The sequence below is a fragment of the Ranitomeya imitator genome, chromosome 7 (assembly GCF_032444005.1).
Source record: "Ranitomeya imitator isolate aRanImi1 chromosome 7, aRanImi1.pri, whole genome shotgun sequence".
NCBI classification, from domain to species: domain Eukaryota; kingdom Metazoa; phylum Chordata; class Amphibia; order Anura; family Dendrobatidae; genus Ranitomeya; species Ranitomeya imitator.
The window spans coordinates 217,643,993-217,670,645 of record NC_091288.1 but is presented as its reverse complement, the minus strand read 5'-3'; the positions used below and the strand labels follow the sequence as shown (position 1 = coordinate 217,670,645).

The window sequence follows — 26,653 nt, the reverse complement described above, 5'->3', positions numbered from 1 at the left end:
TAATGACCCGACATTGACCTTTGTCAGTGAGATAATGGAGATAATTACTAGAGGGCTAAATGCTGTTTTTTTAAACAAATCTGAATGTGAACTTATTAACACTATACATCCTAGAACTGCAATTATTTACTACATACCGAAAATCCACTAAAGTCTTACAAACTCACAAGGATGTCCAATAATTTCAGGGTTTCAGTGTCTTCTAATTTGTCACATTAAGTAGATTGACACCTACAAAATATAGTAACAATACTCCCAGCTTACCTCAAAAACAGCACCCACAATCTGCAATTATTGGATCATATACAGTGGCAAGACAACTACATTTTAGGCACCTTGGATATCATGTCACTTTACACTGTGACCCAACGTGACAAAGGCTGTGAAGCAGCATTATATTTTTAAATAAATTTGAACAACTGCCCAGTGAGCAAATTTATTTTTATTAGAGATTGTATTTTTTATCTTAACTCACAACTTTTTCAAATATGAGGCAGACTACTACATCCGGCAGTGGGGCACCGCCATGGGGACCAAGTTCACGCCCAGCTATGTTAACCTCTACATGGTGTTATGGGAGGGCTGCGGCCCAGTGGGGGGCTGCGTGCAAACCTGATCTCCTGACAACGCTTCATAGATGATATTTTATTTATTTAGTCGAGGAAGCATGAATCACTTTCTGCATTTTTAAACGATATTAATAAAAATGAATTTTATTTCAAATTTATCTCCACAACAAGTAGACAGTCAATTTCTTAGACCTGAATATCTTCATTGAGGAAGGTTCTATACACAGGTGTACCTTTAACCCCTTCACGACATGCGCCGTGTCATGTCTCCCCCTTTGATGTGGGCTCCGGCGCTGAGCCCACATCAAAGCCGCAACATGTCTGCTGTTTTGTACAGCTGACATGTGCCCGCAATAGCAGCGGGTGGAATCACGATCCACCCGCCGCTATTAACTAGTTAAATGCCGCTTTCAAACGCTGACAGCATTTACCTAGCGCTTACGGCCATCGGGCCGGACATGCGTGCATCGCTGACTCCCGTCACGTGATCGTGGGTCAGCGATGTGTCAGCATGACAAACAGAGGTTTCCTTGAGACCTCTATGGTTGTTGATGCTGGATTGCTGTGAGCGCCACCCTGTGGTCGGCACTCATAGCAATGCAGGAATTCAGCTACATAGGAGCGATCTGAGAATTACTTCTAAACACCAGAATTAGGTTTTTTTTGGTCACTGCAGCATTACATTAAAATGCAATAACAGCCAACTGTGTTACTTATATGCAATTCAATAAATTTGATTTACGAAAAATGCAATAACAGCCAATCAAAAGAACGTATCTGCACCAAAATAGGATAATTAAAAACGTCACCTCGGCCCCCAAAAAATAAGCCCTCACCCGACCCCAGATCCTGAAAAATGGAAACGCTACAGGTATCGGAAAATTTATACAGACTAACATTACAAGGTCCAGAAAGTGGTGCATATACAGAAGACACAACCACTGTAGTAACACAGGGGGTATACTAAACGGATATCCAAAAGTCAACAGTAAAAAGTTCGCTAGCATATATCAATAAGGTACTATATGTCATACATGGTATCAGGGTATATAGTAACCTCTACCCATTCTGATTACCAATCTCCACATGCTGCCTATCACATATAGGGTTAAATGCTAGCATAGATGGAATGTGCGCCGTTAGTCTTACCCGTATACATGTGCCAGTGGGTGTCGCCAGCAGCCCCGACGCGCGTTTTGCGTTGGGCTTCCTCGGGGGGCTGTGATGGTATGTGTATTCAGAGCGGTTATTTAAGTAAGAGGGACACCTGTCTGCAATAAGCGACGCAATTAGCGGCGCATGCGCGGTGATATGCAGGCTTGCGTATAACACATCACATCCTGCTCTTCCTGTGACGTGACGGGCAGAGGGAAATCCCTCCTGACATCACTAGCCCGCCGCGTCACATCCTGGAGGCAGGGAGAGATGTGTCCTGGATCCTGCCACACCGCGCACGCGCACTCGCTGCGGCCACCATTTTGGAAAGGGGCAAAGACGCCATGATATTAAACACTAGGGCGATAGTGCATACATTAATAATTATCGATACATATACTGGTATAATGGCGACTAGTAATCTGCTGATGTGGTAAGAATAATATTGTATATAACATACCCACCGCGTCCTATCTGTAACCAGGAAAAGATACGCGCCGGAGCCTGTTATACCGAGCATGCGCACGCGCCGCGGCCGCCATGTTGAAAACAGGAAGGATAACCAAAGGCAAGTATGGTAGGTGAATCTAAAGTGATACGTGCTAAGAATGCGCCTACAAATAAGAGACTCTTATATATTTTTATATTTTGCTCATCCGTATGGGATGATTTTTTGTATTTTTTTGTTATCTTCTTTATTTATTATTATATATGCCTTAACGTTTACCTGCTGGAATTATGCAGTCTTTTTGCGGATCCCATACGGATGAGAAAAATATAAAAATATATAAGAGACTCCTATATATTTTTATATTTTTCTCATCCGTATGGGATGATTTTTTGTATTTTTTTGTTATTTTCTTTATTATTATATATGCCTTAACGTTTACCTGCTGGAATTATGCAGTCTTTTTGCTAGTAATTGATATGTAAGTTCGCCCCTTATAGTGGGCATTATCACTTTGCACATTATCACTTTAGTTACATCTCTTTATCATTGGCTGCCCTTGCGCAAGCGCACTTATTTGTAGGCGCATTCTTAGCACGTATCACTTTAGATTCACCTACCATACTTGCCTTTGGTTATCCTTCCTGTTTTCAACATGGCGGCCACGGCGCGTGCGCATGCGCGGTATAACAGGCTCCGGGGCGTAGTGACGTCAGGAGGGATTTCCCTCTGCCCGTCACGTCACAGGAAGAGCAGGATGTGATGTGTTATACGCAAGCCTGCATATCACCGCGCACGCGCCGCTAATTGCGCCGCTTATTGCAGACAGGTGTCCCTCTTACTTAAATAACCGCTCTGAATACACATACCATCACAGCCCCCCGAGGAAGCCCAACGCGAAACGCGCGTTGGGGCTGCTGGCGACACCCACTGGCACATGTATACGGGTAAGACTAACGGCGCACATTCCATCTATGCTAGCATTTTATTATTATTATTATACATTTTTTATAGCGCCATTTATTCCATGGCGCTTTACATGTGAATACGGGGCAAATATAGACAAATACATTAAACATGAGCAGATAACAAGGCACACGAGTACATAAGGAGGGAGGACCCTGCCCCCGAGGGCTCACAGTCTGCAGGGGGTGGGTGAGGATACACTAGGAGAGGGAAAAGCTGGCTGTGCGGCTGTTCAGTAGGTTGAGGATCACTGCAGGCTGTAGGCTTGTAGGAAGAGATATATACATATATCTCTTATATATATATATCTTATATATATATATATATATATCACATATAGGGTTAAATTTAACCCTATATGTGATAGGCAGCATGTGGAGATTGGTAATCAGAATGGGTAGAGGTTACTATATACCCTGATACCATGTATGACATATAGTACCTTATTGATATATGCTAGAGTACTTTTACTGTTTACTTTTGGATATCCGTTTAGTATACCCCGTGTTACTACAGTGGTTGTGTCTTCTGTATATGCACCACTTTCTGGACCTTGTAATGTTAGTCTGTATGTATTATATCTGTTTAATAAAATTGCTATATATTTTTCTATATTTGTGTATGGGACTTGTTACTCCTCGTTCTCTGTAGAATTAGCGTTTCTGGAGTGTCCTGGTGACTAATATATTGTCCAAAGTAATATGGGATTTTATCCCGGTATTTTTCTAAGTTATGTATCAGTGGTACTTGTTCTTAGGTATCGGAAAATTGCCCAATTATTTTTTTTTTTCAGCAAAGTTTACAATTATTTTTCACCACTTAGATAAAAAATAACGTAGACACGTTTGGTGTCTATGAACTCGTAATAACCTGGAGAATCACAATGGCAGGTCAGTTTTAGCATTTAGGGAACCTAGCAAAAAAAGTCAAACAAAAACAAGTGTGGGATTGCACTTTTTTTTGCAATTTCACCACCCGTTTTCTAGTACAAGACATGCTAAAACCAAATTTTTTTAAAAATAAAGGATACACTAGGGACCTCCTTATGGAAGCAAGAAAGAAATATACTTTTAACTCTGTATTTTAGTGGAACTCTGCACCATTGTGTGCTGTATTGCCTACATTGGCCGGTGTTCCTATTTTGCAGCTGGTCCTTCCCATCTATACCGGAGCCACTATTTGAAAAAAGCTTGTACAACCTAACAACCACCTTAGCGTTATAAGCTTGACAACTACGGGGGATTTGTGGTCAGACAGGAAAGACCGCATACGTTACATTCATAAATTCTTCAATTTGACTCACAAACTAGCTCCCACCCGTACTAATACCGAAAACGTCAGCATGACGAAAGAATCATTGAAAACACTAGAACAATCATTGCTGAAGGAAACGCGCGACCTTTGTGACGTTGCCACTCTTGAACGCTATTTAGCGTATGGCTGTATCCCTAAAGGCCTAACTGAATGCAAACCCTGAACACCATTTTGTAGAAAAATGTTTGCAATTCCTAAACGCTTCACTGGATAGTTTTGTTCAAATGAGCCTGAAAGTCTCCACTTAAATTGCATCTCAGTTGTTTCATTTTAAAGAAAAAAAAAAATGGCCTGCAGAGCTGAAATCATGAACATTCCTCACTGGCCAAAAATTTCTGGACCTAACTGTAGTTACATCATTTACACTTTAACTTTCAGAATGTGATTTACAAGAAAGAAGGGATTGTTCTTAGATACCTGGGGGCACTGTATCAGGCACCCAAAACTCCAACATTGGAACCTTATTGAATATGGCATCTCTCCGACTCTTCTCCGTGTCCCCGTCATTCAAGATAACATCCACAATCTCACTCATCCATGTTGTACCTTAAAGATACAATCACTGTAATTAATAAAAATAAATGTGCATTTGCTAACTTAACTCTCTGCAGACCACAACTGACCTGATTTGGGGTACGTGGCAACGACAATGTCATCTTTTCTCGCTTGGAAATTATCAATCCTCTCCCAGTTTTGAGAAAAAGCGTAAACTATTGGGACACCACGGACTTTAACCCAATCTTTCCGACGCCATTCTGAGTTCATCTTGTCTGATATGAGCCATTTGGAAAAATAAGTGTTCAGAAGAGAATAAGCCTGTGTCTAAAACACCTTCAATTTGTCTGTTCCTCCAGTTTATGTCTTTACCTCAGTATCCTATGGATAATTCCTTTACGTTTCCCGTCCAGTCGGTTTCTCCAGCCTATTATGATATTACTCACCAGTCCATTGCTCACTCCACACCATTCCCGAGAACGTCACCCCCTCTCCCCTCCTCTATCGGTGTCAGGCCATGAGCTTGCAGTATTGCATAAGCTTTTATCAGCTACAGGAGGCTTCTAGGGATATACGAAGGAATGAATGGTGACAAAGATTAGTTCAGCTCAGCGTGTTTGTTTTTGCTATTGAGTTTTGAGTCCATTAAATCAACACGAAAAAAAACCTGCAATTGGACATTCTACATCTATTGAGGAGAACCACGGTCACCCAGATAGGTAGCCAAAATGAAGAGATCCCGAATAAAGTGAATTAAAGCTTTTATTGGAAAAATTGTAAAATGCCCAAGCACCCTAACATAAGGTGGAAGTACATCATTCAATAATATCAAATGCACGGTAGAAGCTCCATAGTCCCATATTGTCCGGTACACCTCTAGCTGCCTAAGCATGCCCGTAATGCATAAAATACCAGTGTACATAATCCAGACTTTATAATGATATCTACCTGCAATCAGCACAGCATTCCACCTCACCCCAACGCGCGTTTCGCAACAAGCTTCTTCCGAGGGCGAAGAATGATGTACTGCACTCAGCCTTCCACCTTATGTTAGGGTGCTTGACAATTTTTCCAATAAAAGCTTTAATTCACTTTATTCTGGATCTCTTGGTTTTGCCTACCTATCTGGGTGTCCGTGGTTCTTTATAGTGTATTTAGAAGTGCCAGCTTTATCATTTGGACGTTGATTATCATATCTATTGAGGAGAGTCGCAGCTTGTGTTCACAAAGTGAGCTGTGTGATTTTACATGCTGTCTGCTATATTAGCAGTGGGTGTGATGTTACTTGCGATAGTGTGGTAGTTAAGGAGGAAAGAAAATGGGAAGTGATGTAGGTTTATTAGTGGCCCCATATAGGGGGGTGCTGGTAACATGGATGTGTGAATAAGGAGAGTGGGCCACAAGTGAATGAAGGATCCTGGTGGGAGCAGATTGTAAAAAATCTTCTAGAATTTAACTACATCACCACCTGCAAAGGTAACGCACATCGGACAGGTTATTGTATCAGCTGAGGTCTGGATGAAGTATAACCGAGATGAGGTGTAAGCATGGGGCTTTTCCTAAATCATAGAAAAGCAGTTATGGCGCAAACAGAGGTGGTGAAACCAATGCTTGCAATATTGGTGAATGTTCCTAACAATATTTCTGCATGCGATCCCCGCTTCTAGAATGAGTCTGCATTGTCTCCAAGATTTCCAATACCATGAGCTGAAAGTAAGCTGGACTGCTGTGAGATTACTCCTGGTATGCCACAGTCTTGTGTCAAAGGATTACCTAGACTGAGTAAAAGTCTTGGTCAAGGCAATGCAGCTAGAGTAAGCCGATTACCATAAATCTATGGAGAAAGCCATTAAAGGTGTTTGAAGAAAAAAACAACTAAGAATTACACAGTTCTCACTGAAGGAGGCTTTCTGTGTAATGCAAAGCCGGTCAAATCCTCCTTTAGGAGAAATGCTTTTAGAATTTAGGCTGATGATGCTACCTAGAGTTGGAAGCACAGCTTTGTAATATACAGTACCGTTCAAAAGTTTACGGTCACTTAGAAATTTCCTTATTTTTGATAGAAAATCAGTTTTTTTCCCAAAAGCTAACAGTAAATGACTCAGAAATACACTCTATACATTGTTAATGTGGTAAATGACTATTCTAGCTGCAAACGTCTGGCTTGTAATGCAATATCTACATAGGTGTATAGAGGCCCATTTCCAACAACCATCACTCCAGTGTTCTTATGGTACTTTGTGTTTGCTAACTGTGCAAGAAGGCTAATGGATGGTCAGAATACCCTTGAAAACCCTTGTGCAAGTATGTCAGCATAGCTGAAAACAGTTTGGCTGATTAGAGAACCTGTAAATCTGACCTTCCTTTGAGCTAGCTGAGAATCTGGAGCATTACAGTTTCATTAAACTCTCAAAATGGCCAGAAAAAAGAACTTTCATGTGAAACTCGACAGTCTATTCTAGTTCTTAGAAATGAAGGCTATTCCATATGGGAAATTGCCAAGAAACTGAAGATTTACTACAACGGTGTGTACTACTCCCTTCAGAGGAGAGCACAAACAAGCTCTAACCAGAGTAGAAAGAGAAGTAGGAGGCCGCGCTGCACAACTGAATAACAAGACAAGGACATTAGAGTCTCTAATTTTAGAAATCGACAGGTCCTCAACTGGCAGCTTCATTAAATAGTACACGCAAAACGCCAGTGTCAGCGTCTACAGTGAAGAGGCGACTCCAGGATGCTGGCCTTCACGGCAGAGTGGCAAAGAAAAAGCCATATCTGAGACTGGCTAATAAAAGGAAAAGATTAATATGGGCAAAAGAACACAGATATTGGACAGAGGAAGATTGGAAAAAAGTGTTATGGACAGTCAAATCTAAGTTTGAGGTGTTTGGATCACACAGAAGAACCTTTGTGAGATGCAGGACAGCTGAAAAGATGCTGGAACAGTGCCTCACGCGATCTGTCAAGCATGGTGGAGGTAATGTGATGGTCTGGGGTTGCTTTGGTGCTGGTAAAGTGGGAGATTTGTACAAGGTAAAAAGGATATTGAATAAGGAAGGCCATCAATCCATTGTGCAACGCCATGACATACCCTGTGGACAGCGCTTGAATGTTCATCTGCTATACAGGGCGGCACATATAGCAATTTGGAAATGACAACCCAAGGAGGTCTCCTGCAGACCCTGGGTTATCATGCTAACCCATCGGCACCTCATGATCATGTGACAGGGCAGAGTTAGTGACATACTTCTGGCATGATCATGTTAAATGCCGCTGTCAGAGATTGACAGCGGCATTTAACACGTTAACAGCCGCAGATGGATCGTAATTCCACCCGCGGCTGTTAGAGTCACATGTCACCTGATCAAATCAGCTATCATGTGCTGGAAAACATGCAGGCTCAATGCCAGAGCCCGCTTCAAAAGGGGAGTCAGACATATGACGTGTATATATATATATATATATATATACGTCATATGTCATGAAGGGATTAAATTTAATTTGCCACGTCTTTGCCCATTCAGACATCTTATCCAGATAGTTCTGTAATATTATCCTGTCAAGGTCAATTTTTAGTATGAAGGTCCAGGAAGAGACCAGCGCTCGCTTCATCCATAGAAAAGGCTTTTTTTCAATGAAGTTTGGCAGAGACTAAGGACGGCAGCGGTCAGAAACGCGTTGCCTCACCGATTTCCTCCATGCCTCGGGGAGTATTGCTGTGTGAATTTTTATGGATGAATCTCGTCTCTTCCTGTCCTGGTCTTTCTGCTCTGAGCTTTTTGACCGTGCACTAAACATGTGATCTGAAGAACCATTTATTCAATCTTTAATATCCCACATGGTTTGGTGTCGTCAGTAAAGACTGACACTTTACTCTCAAACCGGTCCTCAAGGTAATTAATAAAGAGATTAAAAAGAATGTAATGTTCTCACCTTCTACACCCATTAGCTCCAGGTGACAATGTTTACATGGTAATGATACCAGACAAAATGTCTCCAGCAATTTGTTTTTTTTTTGGCAAGTACAAAATGTCAAGCATTCCCTAAAGATAGGGCATATGAGCCAATGTACCTAAGCCGGTTATGTGTGAACGTTGGCATTTTCTCCATCTTTTCTAGGTCACATATTATAAAATCATTTGGCAGAATCCCAAGATACTGTTAGGAGAGGTTTTTGTGCACATCTATCGGCAGATTATGAACCTGCTTAGATAAAATTCTATAAAAATGCAAAAAAAGAGAAAAAATAGCCCAAGGATAGAGTGTTATCAGAACCTGTATCGATATGTGCTGACCTGATCCAAGGTTGAAAGGCAGTTGTGGATCCACGGGTGATTTCACCATTGGAGCAAATAAAACATGGAAAGTCCGTGGTCCGTATCCGCACTGCCAGAAAATATTCTAAAATAACAGTTTATTCTATTTTTCTACACTTTACCAAGTTTAACCCACTTTTGGGTGAGGTCTGAAATAAGGTGCTAAAAATAAGGTCACGTGGCAGTGTGTGATGTGTCAGAGTCCGTAGGAGAGGGACATGATAAGGTTCAAGTTGAGAAAAAATGTTATATATAGTCAAAAAGCAAATAATTGAAAACCGCAAACACATATGAATAAAAACAATAAGAAAAACAAGTGCAAAGATATAAACTTCCTACGATTAATATACTGTTGATAAAAACTTTTCTTCCCTTTCTTGTATTTTTTTAAAAGAAAAATATATAAAAATATACTTGTATTTTCCGGTTTGTCTGGACTTAATCAGATAAATTGCACTTTAGACTTGGATTTTGAATTGCAATCAAGAATTCTATGAGAGATTCTGATCCCAAAAATGTAACCAGAAATCATTCCTGATAAAAATAAATAAATGCTACACTAGAGTGTGGAAAACAGTACAAATCCAAATTTCGTCACCCAGTTTAATTCCTGCCAGATTTTTCTACAATACTGACCCATAATCCGAAATGACCATATTCTCGGGAAAGTCTTACCCAGAAATCCTGCTGTAACATTTTGCAGGGCACAAACAGTAAAAAAAAATATTGGCTCCAAGCCGCCTTCGAACGAATGGTTACACCACCTGCTGCAAATACAGCTGATGGCATTTGTCATGATTAAAGGTTGTTTATGCCTCCTGTCCATCAATCACAACATGGATAGCTTGTTCTCCTCTACTGCGGAAAATATCATAAATAACCGGCATCTGACATGCAGTACAGACTATGTGATATATGTGATTACCTGAGGATGGAACAAACAATATGTGGGTAGAACAATTCAACTACGACATAAAAAAATGCACTCGCGTAGGTATAATACTCAGAAAAGCTTTCTGAAATATGGCCTATAAAGACATTGTTCTCTCAAACATAACAGGGATTATAAACAGCTAAAGATGAGCCCGATCGATCACATCCCGACTACATCGAGAATGTAAAAAGAAAACAGATTTACTGGATGTATAGGTTAAACACATCGAAACCTCACAGATTTAATTAGGAATCCAAAGCCTTTTTATAAATTATCCTTTTTTGGATTATAACATCCTCGATTTTTTTGAACACGTGTGTCCATATCTCAATGACATGCCAAGGATTTATAATACAACCGAACCACTGCACGACCAGCTCTACCCTCACCTACTGTATCCTCACCCATCCCTTGTAGTTTGTGAGCCCTCGCGGGCAGGGTCCTCTCTCTTCCTGTATCCTCACCCATCCCTTGTAGATTGTGAGCCCTCGCGGGCAGGGTCCTCTCCTCCTGTATCCTCACCCATCCCTTGTAGATTGTGAGCCCTCGCGGGCAGGGTCCTCTCACCTCCTGAATCCTCACCCATCCCTTGTAGATTGTGAGCCCTCGCGGGCAGGGTCCTCTCTCCTACTGTATCCTCACCCATCCCTTGTAGATTGTGAGCCCTGGTGGGCAGGGTCCTCTCTCCTCCTGAATCCTCACCCATCCCTTGTAGATTGTGAGCCCTCGCGGGCAGGGTCCTCTCTCCTACTGTATCCTCACCCATCCCTTGTAGATTGTGAGCCCTCGCGGGCAGGGTCCTCTCTCCTCCTGTATCCTCACCCATCCCTTGTAGATTGTGAGCCCTCGCGGGCAGGGTCCTCTCTCCTCCTGTATCCTCACCCATCCCTTGTAGATTGTGAGCCCTCGCGGGCAGGGTCCTCTCTCCTCCTGTATCCTCACCCATCCCTTGTAGATTGTGAGCCCTCGCGGGCAGGGTCCTCTCACCTCCTGAATCCTCACCCATCCCTTGTAGATTGTGAGCCCTCGCGGGCAGGGTCCTCTCTCCTACTGTATCCTCACCCATCCCTTGTAGATTGTGAGCCCTGGTGGGCAGGGTCCTCTCTCCTCCTGAATCCTCACCCATCCCTTGTAGATTGTGAGCCCTCGCGGGCAGGGTCCTCTCTCCTACTGTATCCTCACCCATCCCTTGTAGATTGTGAGCCCTCGCGGGCAGGGTCCTCTCTCCTCCTGTATCCTCACCCATCCCTTGTAGATTGTGAGCCCTGGTGGGCAGGGTCCTCTCTCCTCCTGAATCCTCACCCATCCCTTGTAGATTGTGAGCCCTCGCGGGCAGGGTCCTCTCTCCTACTGTATCCTCACCCATCCCTTGTAGATTGTGAGCCCTCGCGGGCAGGGTCCTCTCTCCTCCTGTATCCTCACCCATCCCTTGTAGATTGTGAGCCCTCGCGGGCAGGGTCCTCTCTCCTACTGTATCCTCACCCATCCCTTGTAGATTGTGAGCCCTGGTGGGCAGGGTCCTCTCTCCTCCTGAATCCTCACCCATCCCTTGTAGATTGTGAGCCCTCGCGGGCAGGGTCCTCTCTCCTACTGTATCCTCACCCATCCCTTGTAGATTGTGAGCCCTCGCGGGCAGGGTCCTCTCTCCTACTGTATCCTCACCCATCCCTTGTAGATTGTGAGCCCTCGCGGGCAGGGTCCTCTCTCCTCCTGTACCAGCTGTGACTTGTATTGTTCAAGATTATTGTACTTGGTTTTATTATGTATACCCCTCACATGTAAAGCGCCATGGAATAAATGGCGCTATAACAATACATAATAATACAACAGTTTTTTTCTATATATGCTTTTATCCATTTATGCTTTTACATTTTTTACTCTAGTTTTTACAGGAACAAAGTTGTGTAGAATTTAAATTTTTTTTCCAATGTTAAACTTCCTTCTAGCTTCATGTTGTAAATTTTATAGTAGTCACCGGAAATGGTTTTCACGTCACAGGTGTGGCCTGTCAGGTTTAATAAGTGGGATGTCTTGCCTTATAAATGGGGTTGGGACCATCAGTTGTGTTGTGCAGAAGTCTGGTGGATACACAGCTGATAGTCCTACTGAATAGACTGTTAGCTTCTTTTTTCTTGCCATAATACAAATTCTAAGTAAAGAAAAACGAGTGGCCATCATTGCTTTAAGAAATGAAGGTCAGTCTGAAAAATTGGGAAAACTTTGAAAGTGTCCCCAAGTGCAGTGGCAAAAACCATCAAGCGCTACAAAGAAACTGGCTCACATGAGGATAACCCAAGGAAAGGAAGACCAAGAGTCACCTCTGCTTCTGAGGATAAGTTTATCCGATTCACCAGCCTCAGAAATCGCAGGTTAACAGCAGGTCAGATTAGAGACCAGGTCAACGCCACACAGAGTTCTAGCAGACAAATCTCTACAACAACTGTTAAGAGGAGCCTTTGTGCAGCAGGCCTTCATAGTAAAATAGCTGCTAGGAAACCACTGCTAAGGACAGGCAACAAGCAGAGGAGACTTGTTTGGGCTAAAGAACACAAGGAATGGACATTAGACCAGTGGAAATCTGTGCTTTGATCTGATGAGTCCAAATTTGAGATCTTTGGTTCCAACCACCGTGTCTTTGTGTGACACAGAAAAGTTGAACGGATGGACTCTACATGCCTGGTTCACACCGTAAGGCATGGAGGAGGAGGTGTGATGGTGTGGGGGGGCTTTGCTGGTGACACTGTTGGGGATTTATTCAAAATTGAAGGCATACTGAACCAACATGGCTACCAAAGCATCTTGCAGCGGCATGCTATTCCATCCGGTTTGCGTTTAGTTGGACTATCATTTATTTTTCAACAGGACAATGACCCCAAACACACCTCCAGGCTGTGTAAGGGCTATTTGACCAAGGAGAGTGATGGGGTGCTACGCCAGATGACCTGGCCTCCACAGTCACCAGACCTGAACCCAATCGGGATGGTTTGGGGTGACCTGGACCGCAGAGTGAAGGTAAAAGGGCCAAGAAGTGCTAAGCATCACTGGGAACTCCTTCACGATTGTTGGAAGACCATTCCCGGTGACTACCTCTTGAAGCTCATCAAGAGAATGCCAAGAGTGTGTAAAACAGTCATCAAAGCAAAAGGTGGCTACTTTGAAGAACCTAGAACATCAGACATATTTTCAGTTGTTTCAAACTTTTTTGTTAAGTATATGATTCCACATGTGTGAATTCATAGTTTTGATGCCTTCAGTGTGAATTTACAATTTTCATAGTCATGAAAATACAGAAAAATCTTTACATGAGAAGGTGTGTCCAAACTTTTGGTCTGTACTGTATATATAATATATACATTGCTCAAAAAAGTAAATGGAACACTTAAAAATCAGAATATATCGCCAAGTAAATCAAACTTCAGTGAAATCAAACTGTCCACTTTGGAAGCAACACTGATTGACAATCAATTTCACATGCTGTTGTGCAAATAGAATAGACAATAGATGGAAATTGTTGGCAATTATCAAGAAACCCTCAATAAAGGAGTGGTTCTGCAGTTGGGGACCACAGACCACATCTCATTAACAATGCTTTCTGGCTGTTTTGGTCACTTTTGAATGTTGGTTGTGCTTTCACACTCATGGTAGCATGAGACGGACTCTACAACCCACACAAGTGGCTCAGGTAGTGCAGCTCATCCAGGATGGGACATCAATGCGAGCTGTGGCAAGAAGGTTTGCTGTGTCTGTCAGTGTAGTGTCCAGAGGCTGGAGGCAGTACCAGGAGACAGGCCAGTACACCAGGAGATGTGGAGGGGGCCGTAGGAGGGCAACAACCCAGCAGCAGGACCGCTATCTCCACCTTTGTGCAATGAGGAAGAGGAGGAGCACTGCCAGAGCACTGCAAAATTACCTCCAGCAGGCCACAAATGTGCATGTTTCTGTACAAACGGTTAGAAACTGACTCCATGAGGATGGTCTGAGTGCCCGATATCCACAGATGGGGGTTGTGCTCCCAGCCCAACATCATGCAGGATGCTTGGCATTTGCCACAGAAGACCAGGATTAGCAAATTCACCACTGGCGCCCTGTGCTCTTCACAGATGAAAGCAGGTTCACACTGAGCACATGTGACAGACGTGACAGTCTGGAGATGCAGTGGAGAGCGATCTGCTGCCTGCAACATCCTTCAGCATGACCGGTTTGGCAGTGGGTCAGTAACGGTGTGGGGTGACATTTCTTTGGAGGGCCGCACAGCCCTCCATTTGCTCACCAGAGGTAGCCCGACTGCCATTTGGTACCGAGATGAGATCCAAAGACCCCTTGTGAGACCATATGCTGGTGCGGTTGGCCCTGGGTTCCTCCTAATGCAGGACAATGCCAGACCTCATGCGGCTGGAGTGTGTCAGCAGTTCCTGCAAGATGAAAGCATTGAAGCTATGGACTGGCCCGCCCGTTCCCCAGACCTGAATCCAATTTAACACATCTGGGACATCATGTCTCTCACCATCCACCAACGTCATGTTGCACCACAAACTGTCCAGGAGTTGGCGGATGCTTTCTTCCAGGTCTGGGAGGAGATCCCTCAGGAGACCATCCGCCGCCTCATCAGGAGCATGCCCAGCTGTTGTAGGTTGGTCATACAGGCACGTGGAGGCCACACACACTACTGAGCATCATTTCCTTGTCTTAAGGCATTTCCACTGAAGTTGGATCAGCCTGTAATTTCATTTTCCACTTTGATTTTGAGCTTCATTCCAACTCCAGACCTCCGTGGGATATTAGTTGTGATTTACGTTGATCATTTTTAGATTTTATTGTTCTCAACACATTCCACTATGTAATGAATAAAGATTTACAATTGGAATATTTCATTTAGTGATATCTAGGATGTGGGATTTTAGTGTTTCCATTTTTTTTTTGAGCAGTGTACTATAATACTGCCTGTATGTACAAGAATATAACTACTATACTACTGCCCCTATATACAAAAATATAACTGCTATAACACTGCCCCTATGTACAAGAATATAACTACTATAATACTGCCCCCTATGTACAAAAATATAATTACTATAATACTGCCCCTATATACAAGAATATAACTACTATAATACTGCCCCCATGTACAAGAATATAACTACTATAATACTGCCCCTATGTACAAGAATATAACTACTATAATACTGCCCCTATGTACAAGAATATAACTACTATTATACTGTCCCTATGTACAAGAATATAACTACTATAATACTGCCCCTATATACAAAAATATAACTGCTATAACACTGCCCCTATGTACAAGAATATAACTACTATAATACTGCCCCCTATGTACAAAAATATAATTACTATAATACTGCCCCTATATACAAGAATATAACTACTATAATACTGCCCCTGCAGACTGTGAGCCCTCGCGGGCAGGGTCCTCCCTTCTTATGTACCCGTGTGCCTGTTATCTGCTCATGTTTAATGTATTTGTCTATATTTGCCTCGTATTCACATGTAAAGCGCCATGGAATAAATGGCGCTATAAAAATGTATAATAATAATAAAAAAATAATAATATGTACAAGAATATAACTGCTATAATACTGCCCCCATGTACAAGAATATAACTACTATAATACTGCCCCTATGTACAAGAATATAACTACTATAATACTGCTCCTATGTACAAGAATATATCTGCTATAATACTGCCCCCTATCTACAAGAATGTAACTACTATAATACTGCCCCTATGTACAAGAATATAACTACTATAATACTGATCCTATGTACAACAATATAACTACTATAATACTGCCCTTATGTACAAGAATATAACTACTATAATACTGATCCTATGTACAAGAATATATCTACTATAATACTGACCCCTATGTACAAGAATATAACTACTATAATACTGCCCCCTATGTACAAGAATATGACTACTATAATACTGCCCCATGTGCAAGAATATAACTACTATAATACTGCTCCTATGTACAAGAATATAACTATTATAATACTGCCTCTATGTACAGGAATATAACTACTATAATACTGTTCCTATGTACAAGAATATAACTACTATAATACTGCTCCTATGTACAAGAATATAAGTACTATAATATTGCCCCTATGTACAAGAATATAACTACTATAATACTGCCCCTATGTACAAGAATATAACTACTATAATACTGCTCCTATATACAAGAATATAACTACTATAAAACTGCTCCTATGTACAAGAATATAACTACTATAATACTGCTCCTATGTACAAGAATATAAGTACTATAATACTGCCCCTATGTACAAGAATATAACTACTATAATACTGCCCCTATGTACAAGAATGTAACTACTATAATACTGCCCCTATGTACAAGAATATAACTACTATAATACTGCTACTACGTACAAGAATATAACTACTATAATACTGCTCCTATGTACAAGAATATAACTACTATAATACTGTCCCTATGTACAAGAATATAACTACTATCATACTGCTACTACGTACAAGAATATAACTACGATGATATTGCTTACAATGCAAATATAATGTTACAGTAGTTATTGTGTTTACCACTTGCAGACCACAGAAGGTGATTAGTATCTGAGTGGACGGTGACTACACGTCATAATAACCCACAGATAGAATCTAGAATCTCTTAGACCCTGCAGCCTTACCGTCTCTATATTAGTACTGCATTGTCGCACCCTTAATTGTACTTGTTAGATTTGTTAGTGAGGCAATGTCTAGTCTAAGGGTACCGTCACACAGTGCAATTTTGATCGCTACAACGGCACGATTCGTGACGTTCGAGCGATATAGTTACGATCTCGCAGTGTCTGACACGCTCCTGCAATCAGGGACCCCGCTGAGAATCGTACGTCGTAGCAGATCGTTTGAAACTTTCTTTCGTCGTCTAGTGTCCCGCTGTGGCGGCATGATCGCATGGTGTAACATATATCGTATACGATGTGCGCATTGTAACCAACGGCTTCTACATCGCACATACGTCATGAAATTATCGCTCCAGCGTCGTACATTGCAATGTGTGACAGCAGTCTACGACGCTGGAGCGATATTTTTACGATGCTGGAGCGTCATGGATCGTACCGTCGTAGCGATCAAAATGCCACTGTGTGACGGTATCCTTAGTAAAAGTATAAAATCTGTACAGGAACAAAGAGCGCACAAGACCATTGGGTGATAGCCGTAGCTACAAAGGAAAGTAAAAGGAAGGAGCTCCCCTGAGCAGGTTGTGTGCAGGCACAGCTCCCATGAACACCTGATAGCTGCTGCCTAGTGGCTGAGGGATGGTCTCCTCTAGAGTTGTTGACCAGTTTGGACGATAACATGATATCAGGCTGCGCTGCTGTAATAAGAATCCTTGGGACCAGGATGAGTGAAACGGATTTTATTTCCAGAGTCTAAGAAAAAAAAAACACTTTATTGAAAAGTAACACAAAAGTTGGAACATGATGACATCATGGAGAATGAATGTTCACGCTTTTGCTTTTGTCCATCCAGATGTCCAGTTCTCCTGGGAAGATTTTATGCATTTTTGGTTCCTACATGCGGAACTTCAGGTCTGTATTGGCCATCTCTTGCCGATAATATTCGTCAAACTTCTCATTCTGGGACACTGAGAAATGAGTCTTCCAGTCTCCAAAAATTCCTAAGATGTAAACCTCCCCAGTCAGAAGCTAAGAGAACTGTTCTCAATTACATACACACTCTGACAGAAGTTATGTTGCTTATCCATGTTATGTAAATAAAAGCTTATAACCTGACGTTAAATTCATCCATTGGTTATATAAATTATTCTTTTAAAAGCTGAAACCCTCCGAAATGTGGTTTAGGTTAAGAAAATAAAATGGCATCAATGCAGAAATATTGATCAGTTAATGGACACAGAATGGTCAGATTTTGGCAAGACAAAAGGTTTGTCGCCTTGTCATATAATGCACCCAATCCTAGTTTACATCATCACCTGTGCTGAGTAAATGATTGGTTAATTAGTGTGTGTATAAAAAGAAACCCAGCACCCCAGACCTTCACTTGAACTGCAACTTGAGCTCTGACAACATGCCAAAGATCCACCCTGTGACCAAAGCCTGGATTATCAACAGGCTGAAGACCAGATCCACTGCAGAGGTGGCTGGCACCTTTAATGTGTCTCAGCGTCAAGTGCAAAGAATTAAAAAAAGTTTTGAAGAGACTGGAGATGTGTTTGACAAGCCCAGATCCGGCAGACCCCCCAAGACAACTGCTCAGGAGGAACGTTTGTTGGTTAGAAATTCCAAAGCAAGCCCCTCTTCCACTGCAGCAGAGCTCCAACAGGCCTGGTCACCTCAAGTCCCTGTGTCAACTAGAACAGTTTGTAGGATTCTGTCTCGAAATGGCCTCCATGGTGGAATCAGTGCCCAGATGCCAGCACTTAACAAAAGGCAAATAAAAAACCGTGTGGCATTTGCAAAGTCCCACAGCCTGCTAAACAGATGGACACTGGAAAAGTGGCAGAAGGTGTATTTCTCTGATGAATCTTCAGTAGAATTACACCACAAATACTGCAGGAGATTACATGGTGCATTATATGACCAGGCAACAAAACTTTTGTCTTGCCAAAATCTGACCATTCTGTGTCCATTAACTGATCAATATTTCTGCATTGATGTTAATTTATTTTCTTAACCTAAAACACATTTCGGAGGGTTTCAGCTTTCAAAATAATAATTTATACAACCAATGGATGAAATTCATGTCACGTTATAAGCTTTTATTTACATAACATAGATAAGCGACATAACTTCTGTCAGGGAGTGTATAACAATAGAGGCATCACTGTAATATTACCCGGACCATCAGTTATATCCTGTCAGGCAGTACAAGATCAGTTTTGTATGTACACAGCGACTGCACCAGCAGTGAGTGCAGCTCTGGAGTATAATACAGGATGTAACTCAGGATCAGTAATGTAATGTATGTACACAGTGACTGCACCAGCAGAATAGTGAGCGCAGCTCTGGGGTATGATACAGGATGTAACTCAGGATCAGTAATGTAATGTATGTACACAGTGACTGCACCAGCAGAATAGTGAGTGCAGCTCTGGGGTATAATACAGGATGTAACTCAGGATCAGTAATGCAATGTATGTACACAGTGACTGCACCAGCAGAATAGTGAGTGCAGCTCTGGAGTATAATACAGGATGTAACTCAGGATCAGTAATGTAATGTATGTACACAGTGACTACACCAGCAGAATAGTGAGTGCAGCTCTGGAGTATAATACAGGATGTAACTCAGTATCAGTAATGCAATGTATGTACCCAGTGACTGCACCAGCAGAATAGTGAGTGCAGCTCTGGGGTATAATACAGGATGTAACTCAGGATCAGTAATGTAATGTATGTACACAGTGACTGCACCAGCAGAATAGTGAGTGCAGCTCTGGAGTATAATACAGGATGTAACTCAGTATCAGTAATGCAATGTATGTACACAGTGACTGCACCAGCAGAATAGTGAGTGCAGCTCTGGGGTATAATACAGGATGTAACTCAGGATCAGTAATGTAATGTATGTACACAGTGACTGCACCAGCAGAATAGTGAGTGCAGCTCTGGAGTATAATACAGGATGTAACTCAGGATCAGTAATGTAATGTATGTACACAGTGACTGCACCAGCAGAATAGTGAGTGCAGCTCTGAAGTATAATACAGGATGTAACTAAGGATCAGTAATGTAATGTATGTACACAGTGACTGCACCAGCAGAATAGTGAGTGCAGCTCTGGGGTATAATACAGGATGTAACTCAGGATCAGTAATGCAATGTATGTACACAGTGACTGCACCAGCAGAATAGTGAGTGCAGCTCTGGAGTATAATACAGGATGTAACTCAGGATCAGTAATGTAATGTATGTACACAGTGACTGCACCAGCAGAATAGTGAGTGCAGCTCTGGAGTATAATACAGGATGTAACTCAGTATCAGTAATGCAATGTATGTACCCAGTGACTGCACCAGCAGAATAGTGAGTGCAGCTCTGGGGTATAATACAGGATGTAACTCAGGATCAGTAATGTAATGTATGTACACAGTGACTGCACCAGCAGAATAGTGAGTGCAGCTCTGGAGTATAATACAGGATGTAACTCAGTATCAGTAATGCAATGTATGTACACAGTGACTGCACCAGCAGAATAGTGAGTGCAGCTCTGGGGTATAATACAGGATGTAACTCAGGATCAGTAATGTAATGTATGTACACAGTGACTACACCAGCAGAATAGTGAGTGCAGCTCTGGGGTATAATACAGGAGGTAACTCAGGATCAGTAATGTAATGTATGCACACAGTGACTGCACCAGCAGAATAGTGAGTGCAGCTCTAGAGTATAATACAGGATGTAACTCAGGATCAGTAATGTAATGTATGTACACAGTGACTGCACCAGCAGAATAGTGAGTGCAGCTCTGGGGTATAATACAGGAGGTAACTCAGGATCAGTAATGTAATGTATGTACACAGTGACTGCACCAGCAGAATAGTGAGTGCAGCTCTGGGGTATAATACAGGATGTCACTCAGGATCAGTAATGTAATGTATGTACACAGTGACTGCACCAGCAGAATAGTGAGTGCAGCTCTGGAGTATAATACAGGAGATAACTCAGGGTCAGTAATGTAATGTATGTACACAGTGACTGCACCAGCAGAATAGTGAGTGCAGCTCTGGGGTATAATGCAAGATGTAACTCAGGATCAGTAATATAATGTAAGCAGGGGTGAACCTAGCCTCTCTGCTGCCTGAGGCGACCTGCAAAATGGCGCCTCCCCCGTACACCCCGTACACACATGGCTCTGCTCCGCTCCGTACACATACACGGGTCAGCTTCATGCACTTTGCACACACAGGGCTTCATTTTGTAGACACACGGCTCCGCTCCGTACACCCCATACACACACGGCTCAGCTCCGCACACCTTGTACACACATGGCTCGGCTCCATACACCTTGTACACACGAGGCTCAGCTCCGCACACCTCGTACACACGCTGCTCAGCTCCGCACATCTCATACACACGCAGCTCAGCTCCGCACACCTCCTACACACACAGCTCCGCTACATCCTCACTGTAAACCCCTCCTGACCCCACACATAAGCTTACCCTCTTCCAGCACCATGACAACCAGCACAGCAGAGTCCTGCATACACTGAGGCCACTGATCATGTGACCACTGACTCCTCCCATCCGGTTACATCATCACAGGTCCTGTGCGCACAGAACAGTCTTCTATGAGCAGCCCCAGCAGATGAAGGAGAGGAGTGACTTCAGGTTGAGGACCTGTGATGATATCACGATCACGTGACCGGTCCCATGAGCTGGGGAAGGCTGGATGAGGGGATTCAGCCATTCGGGACGGTTGGGAGCCTTGAATACAGTAGTAACTGAACCTGCGTCTACGATGCAAATTCAGTTACTACCCGGCAGAATCTGCCGCCCCCTCTCTTCATTGAAGGCAGTGCCGCCTGAGGCAAAGTACCTAACTTGCCACATGGTAGCGGCGCCCCTGAATGTATGTACACAGTGACTGCCTCTCTAGAATGTTTAAATGACTTTGTTGCAGCTATGAAAATTGTATTGTACCTTTCCTCATAAATGGGGAGATGGAGTGATCCATGAATGGGAAGGTGCTATAATTGCTCATAGGGTTTTCCTTCATGGCCTGAAAGGACGTGTGTTTGAGAATCTTCTCCAGAACGTTTTCTGATAATTCCTTCCCCATAAACTTTGATACCTTCTGTATCTCACGTGTTGGATCCTGCCAGAAAAAAAAAAAACACTGGTTATTTATTTGACACCTGTTAAGAAAATAAGAGCAGTTTGTGCTATGGCCACATCTCACCTCCAGCATGTCCTCATAGAACAGATACAAGATGTCTCGTTGCTGCCTCAGCTTCCAGTAGCCTTTCACATGTGAGCTCCAGCGTCCAAAAGCAACTGCAGTGACGAATATAGTGCGTAGTGTGAACATACGTGTACACACAGCCATCAATAACACATACTACATACAGTAATGCCATCTCTGTCCTTTTGTGGTTGCTCTTCAGGATCATCAAAGATACGAGACTTTTACAAAATGAATAGGAAGACATATACTGTATATAGAAAGATGGCTTCAGCGTCGCCTCGAGTACAGCGGGACATTACCTTCTGCTGATACTCACCAAGACCTTGTTTTACAAAGCTATATTCTCACCATTGCCTTCCATATAGCTGTTCAGGAATTCATCCCATGTGCCTGGTTCTGGATGTCCATACGCCATCCTGTAGAAGTGATAGTAGGACACCGCTACGTCTTTCGCATTCCTGGCTACGTAGATGATCTAGATAGATATGTGTGTGGTTATTACATCATTGTCTTCTACCATCACACCAGTGTTAGGGCCCCAGGATATTAGTCATTGGCTCTAGAAATGTCCTTCATTGTAACAATATAACCAGTCTGTGAAGTCATCTGGAACCAAATAGTGATAAGACTGTGGATAGAGGCTGAAACTGGGCCCAAAACCATAAATAAGAAGGACAAATTGGTCAAAATAAAAAGCAACCTTGCAGTTCTTGTCCCAGAAGCTCTGAGGAAGGACGTCCGCCTGAAGATGGGTTTTGATCACTCTCGGGAAGTTTTGTTTGTTAAGGATCTCTGTTCCTGTGGAAGGAAAAAAAATGTGGAAACATTTTTATTGGTAAAGATGGATATGACCTTCAATTCCGTCAATGAAAAATTGAATTATGACTTTTCAAAAATGTATCTGCTTTCTTAATAGTAAATTTCATGGACACTTTCTAAATTATTGAACTTACTCTAAAGCCAGGTTCACACAACGTTCATTCTCCTTTCATGACTGTCAGGGAATTCTGTCTGAATCTCCAAAAAAGAAGATTCAGAAATGTCCCTGACAGAGCCATTAACTTCAAGGGGACAAATTGAGTAAAGAAATATGAAAATCGACTCCATTAGTCCTAATTTTTGGTGGTATCCATCCTCTATAGTGCAAAATATGAAACTTTGGCCTCTTTACATTTTTCGCAGGACACAATTGTGTAGTCAAATAAAACAGATACAGCCAGAAAGGGTTAGAAATGACTACCGCTGGGAAAAAAAGACCAAACAGAATCAATTTTTTTTAAACATTTTGCCTCCGTACGCCTCATGTAGGAATCTTGTTATTTTAGACAGAAACTTCAGACAAGTCAGGAATCGGGGCCAAGACATGGCAGTGAACCAGACTTCAGTACCGCGTATGTCAAAGATGCTTACATGAAGAGGATTAGTCATAAAATGAGTTAGTTTGGTGAAACATTACTATTAAAAAAAATACCTGATGGAACGGATGGACCTGAACACTCCAGAAATGGCACCCGCTCAAAAATGGCAGCTTTCTGACTTTCCTCTGTATCACCATTACTCAATATCAGATCCACAATCTTACTGACCCAAGTTGTGCCTGAGAATAACGAGATCATCATTTAATTGTGGTGCGTGCACACAATGGCGGCATTAATCGTGCCTGTGTCTATGTCAATGTTTACCTGATTTTGGATAAGTAGAAATCAGCAGATCGTCTGCTCTTGCCTGGAACTGTTCTACTTTTTCCCAGTTCTCTGCAAAGGTTCCGAGAATGGGCATGCCCCTCACCAGCTGTAAGGGTGGGCGATAATCCATAGCTGGAGATAAGAAGTACAGTCTCAGCTGAGCATAAGGGATAATGTCTTGAGTGTTCCTGCAAGTCTCTTACCTACTGTAAATTACAGTTAAAGAGACACATCTCGATCAGCTCCATGATTGCACAATTGTCAATTTACGGGGCTGATAAGATGGTCGAGTTCGATCAAAAAGTGATAAAAGGAAAGTTATGAGACAAGTTTTTACATTTTCTTGATGATCATGTCCACCTTCCACTTTTTTTTTTTTAATCTCCTGTTCTGGTGTGCTCTTCTGCATGACCCCCCTGTACTATGGGTGCAACATATTTAGGTGGGAGGTATGAACAGGACACAGTTGAAGTATTGCAACCCTGGAAATTTCCAATATAGCCATATTATGGACAGTCATGCCCAAACTTGCGCTGTAGCATTAGATGTTTTTTTTTTTTAGTAGTCGTGTTGTAATACGCTGAGTGGCCTTTGTGCTTATTCATGTTCTGCCAACTTTGCTCACATGATGCCAGGTATGCTGCCTTGAACGAGTGCCAAACTCCAGCCCGGCGATGTGGTCTCATGGCGTGTCCCTCCTGCTTGCTGGTGTGCGCGCACCAGTTCCTGGCGGCGTGCCTATTGTGCACACACGCCCCTGCTCTTAAATGGGCAGCGCGCACATTTTGCTATATTCCCTCAGCTTGTTGTTGGGAGAAATTTAGCATAAGTTGTCACCTGCAAGATGGCTCCCAGTCAATAGTTGGGAATCATCTTGTATAAAAGACTACCTCTTCCATAGTAAGTCGCCAAGCAACGTGTAGAATCATTAGTCACTAAGGTGTACTACTACTGACTTGTTAAGTCTACTGGTCCTGGTGCAGCCAGTGTCCTGAACCTGTATCCCTGGTCAGTGCCTGAACTTCATCCATTTGTCCCAGAGGGCCAGGGCCTGAACCTCTTCCCCTGGTCCCAGAGTGGCCACTCCTGAACCTCATCCCTTTGTCCCAGAGTAGCCAGGGCCTGAACCTTGCCCCTTGGTCCCAAAGTGACCAGTGCCTGAACCTCATCCCCTTGTCCCAGAGCAACCAGTGCCTGAACCTCATCCCTTTGTCCCAGAGTGGCCAAGGCCTGAACCTCATCCCTTTGTCCCAGAGTGGCCAAGGCCTGAACGTCATCCCTTTGTCCCAGAGTGGCCAAGGCCTGAACGTCATCCCTTTGTCCCAGAGTGGCCAAGGCCTGAACCTCATCCCTTTGTCCCAGAGTGGCCAAGGCCTGATCTTCATCCCCTTGTCCCAGAGTGGCCAGTGCCTGAACCTCATCCCTTTGTCCCAGAGTGGGCAGGGCCTGAACCTCGCCCCTTGGTCCCAGAGTGACCAGTGCCTGAACCTCATCCCGTTGTCTCAGAGTGGCCAGGGCCTGAACCTCATAACTTTGTCCCAGAGCAACCAGTGCCTTAACCTCATCCCCTTGTCCCAGAGTAACCAGTGCCTGAACCTCATCCCCTTGTCTCAGAGTAGCCAGTGTCTGATTCTCATCCCCTGGTGCCAGAGCGACCAGTGTCTGATTCTAATCCCCTGGTCCCAGAGTGGCCAATGCCTGAACCTCTTCCTCTAATCCCAGAATGGCCAGTGCCTGAAAGTGCCCCTGGTCCCAGGGCAACCAATGCCTGAACCTTTTCCCCTGGTCCTGGAGCTGCCAGTTTTCTGAACATTGTCCCCTGGTCCCAGTGCGGCCAATTTCTGAACCTCTTCCTCTGGTCCCAGAGTGGCCAATGCCTGAACATCGCCCCTGGTCCCGAGGCGGCCAGTTCCTGAACCTGTTCCCCTGGTCCTGTAGCGGCTATTCCCTGAACATTGTCCCTGGTCCCGATGCGGCTAGTCCAGTTCCTGAAGTGCGCTTGTGACCAGGGCATGAACATTATCCCCCAGTCCGTATTTTTTCCAGTCCCTGTTCCAGTATCCTAGACTGGTGTGTCTGAACTAAGCCCTAAATCAGTGTCAGCGTACCTGGCCCCTGGGGTCAGCAGCTGCCATATCGGGTCTGCCCAGGAGTGGTGCCCAGTGGCTACCTGTAGCCCAGTCTGTCTCCACCATCAGGAGCTCCAGTGAATACCAGGTAGCCACTTTGCTTCGCTCCTTCCTGGGCAGGTCGGTCCTGTGGCAGAGTGGGTCCACAAACACACATGGGCCACTGTTGGGCGTAACACAAAGACAAATGTGAATGACCCGTAAAGACTTTTCAGATTTACATCACCTATATGTAGGAGGAGGTGATCAAACAGATTATTGAAAGATCTCCAGATGAGAACAGACCACACTGTTGTGGCCGCTGTGTTTGGAGTTATGGGAAAGTGCGTCTCTGACGTGGCCAGTGGACTCACTTCAGATTAATATTTGCTCGGATCCTGCTATGCTGATACCGGGAAGGATTGTGCATTATGGAATATGAATATTCAGTACCAAGGACATCCATGCCAAAGATTCACCGAGGTGGGTACCAACCTCTTTTGCATTAAGCACTGTGAACCTTTACGGGGCTCTTAGTCTCTAAAACCATCACACAGTTTTCAAGCAGGACAGAGAGAATTGTCGAGAAAGGTTCGGGAGGTGACAAGTTCCTAGAATTTACAAAATGTGACCTGTATTAAACTCTTACCTCCGACTAATCGGCCCCGGAAGGAGGAATACTTGGATGGCTGCTTCTGGTTCAGTCCTTGGAGTTGACTGCCAGGA

At 43.3% G+C, this 26,653-nt stretch overlaps 3 protein-coding genes across 5 annotated transcripts in view; 1 reads left to right on the top strand and 2 right to left on the bottom strand.

Moving 5' to 3' along the window:
• The window catches only part of LOC138645556 (sulfotransferase 1B1-like), a 27,987-nt gene extending 22,532 nt beyond the window's left edge, over positions 1-5,455 (bottom strand). The window contains exons 1-3 of the mRNA XM_069734955.1: positions 5,320-5,455; positions 5,076-5,222; positions 4,870-4,998 (exon numbers count right to left, since the gene is read on the bottom strand). Of these exons, the coding sequence (XP_069591056.1) occupies positions 4,870-4,998; positions 5,076-5,217 (271 nt within the window). The 5' untranslated portion in view covers positions 5,218-5,222; positions 5,320-5,455. The remainder of the gene's footprint in view (positions 1-4,869; positions 4,999-5,075; positions 5,223-5,319) is intronic.
• Positions 1-26,653, top strand: part of CORO1A (coronin 1A) — a 193,414-nt gene that overhangs the window by 68,055 nt on the left and 98,706 nt on the right. The window lies entirely within an intron of this gene.
• On the bottom strand, positions 5,386-26,653 carry LOC138645564 (sulfotransferase 1B1-like). 2 transcript variants are annotated; one of them, XM_069734971.1, is made up of 8 exons: positions 26,577-26,653; positions 23,817-23,951; positions 23,606-23,731; positions 22,835-22,932; positions 22,483-22,609; positions 22,129-22,223; positions 21,870-22,044; positions 5,386-5,510 (listed from the first exon to the last, which is right to left on the bottom strand). In XM_069734971.1, exons 2-8 carry the CDS (start codon positions 23,947-23,949, stop codon positions 5,494-5,496), a joined length of 771 nt encoding a protein of 256 aa, XP_069591072.1. In that variant the 5' UTR covers positions 23,950-23,951; positions 26,577-26,653; the 3' UTR covers positions 5,386-5,493. The 2 variants fall into 2 exon arrangements, with proteins under 2 accessions (XP_069591072.1, XP_069591071.1); XM_069734970.1 differs by lacking the exon at positions 5,386-5,510 and adding an exon at positions 17,610-17,885.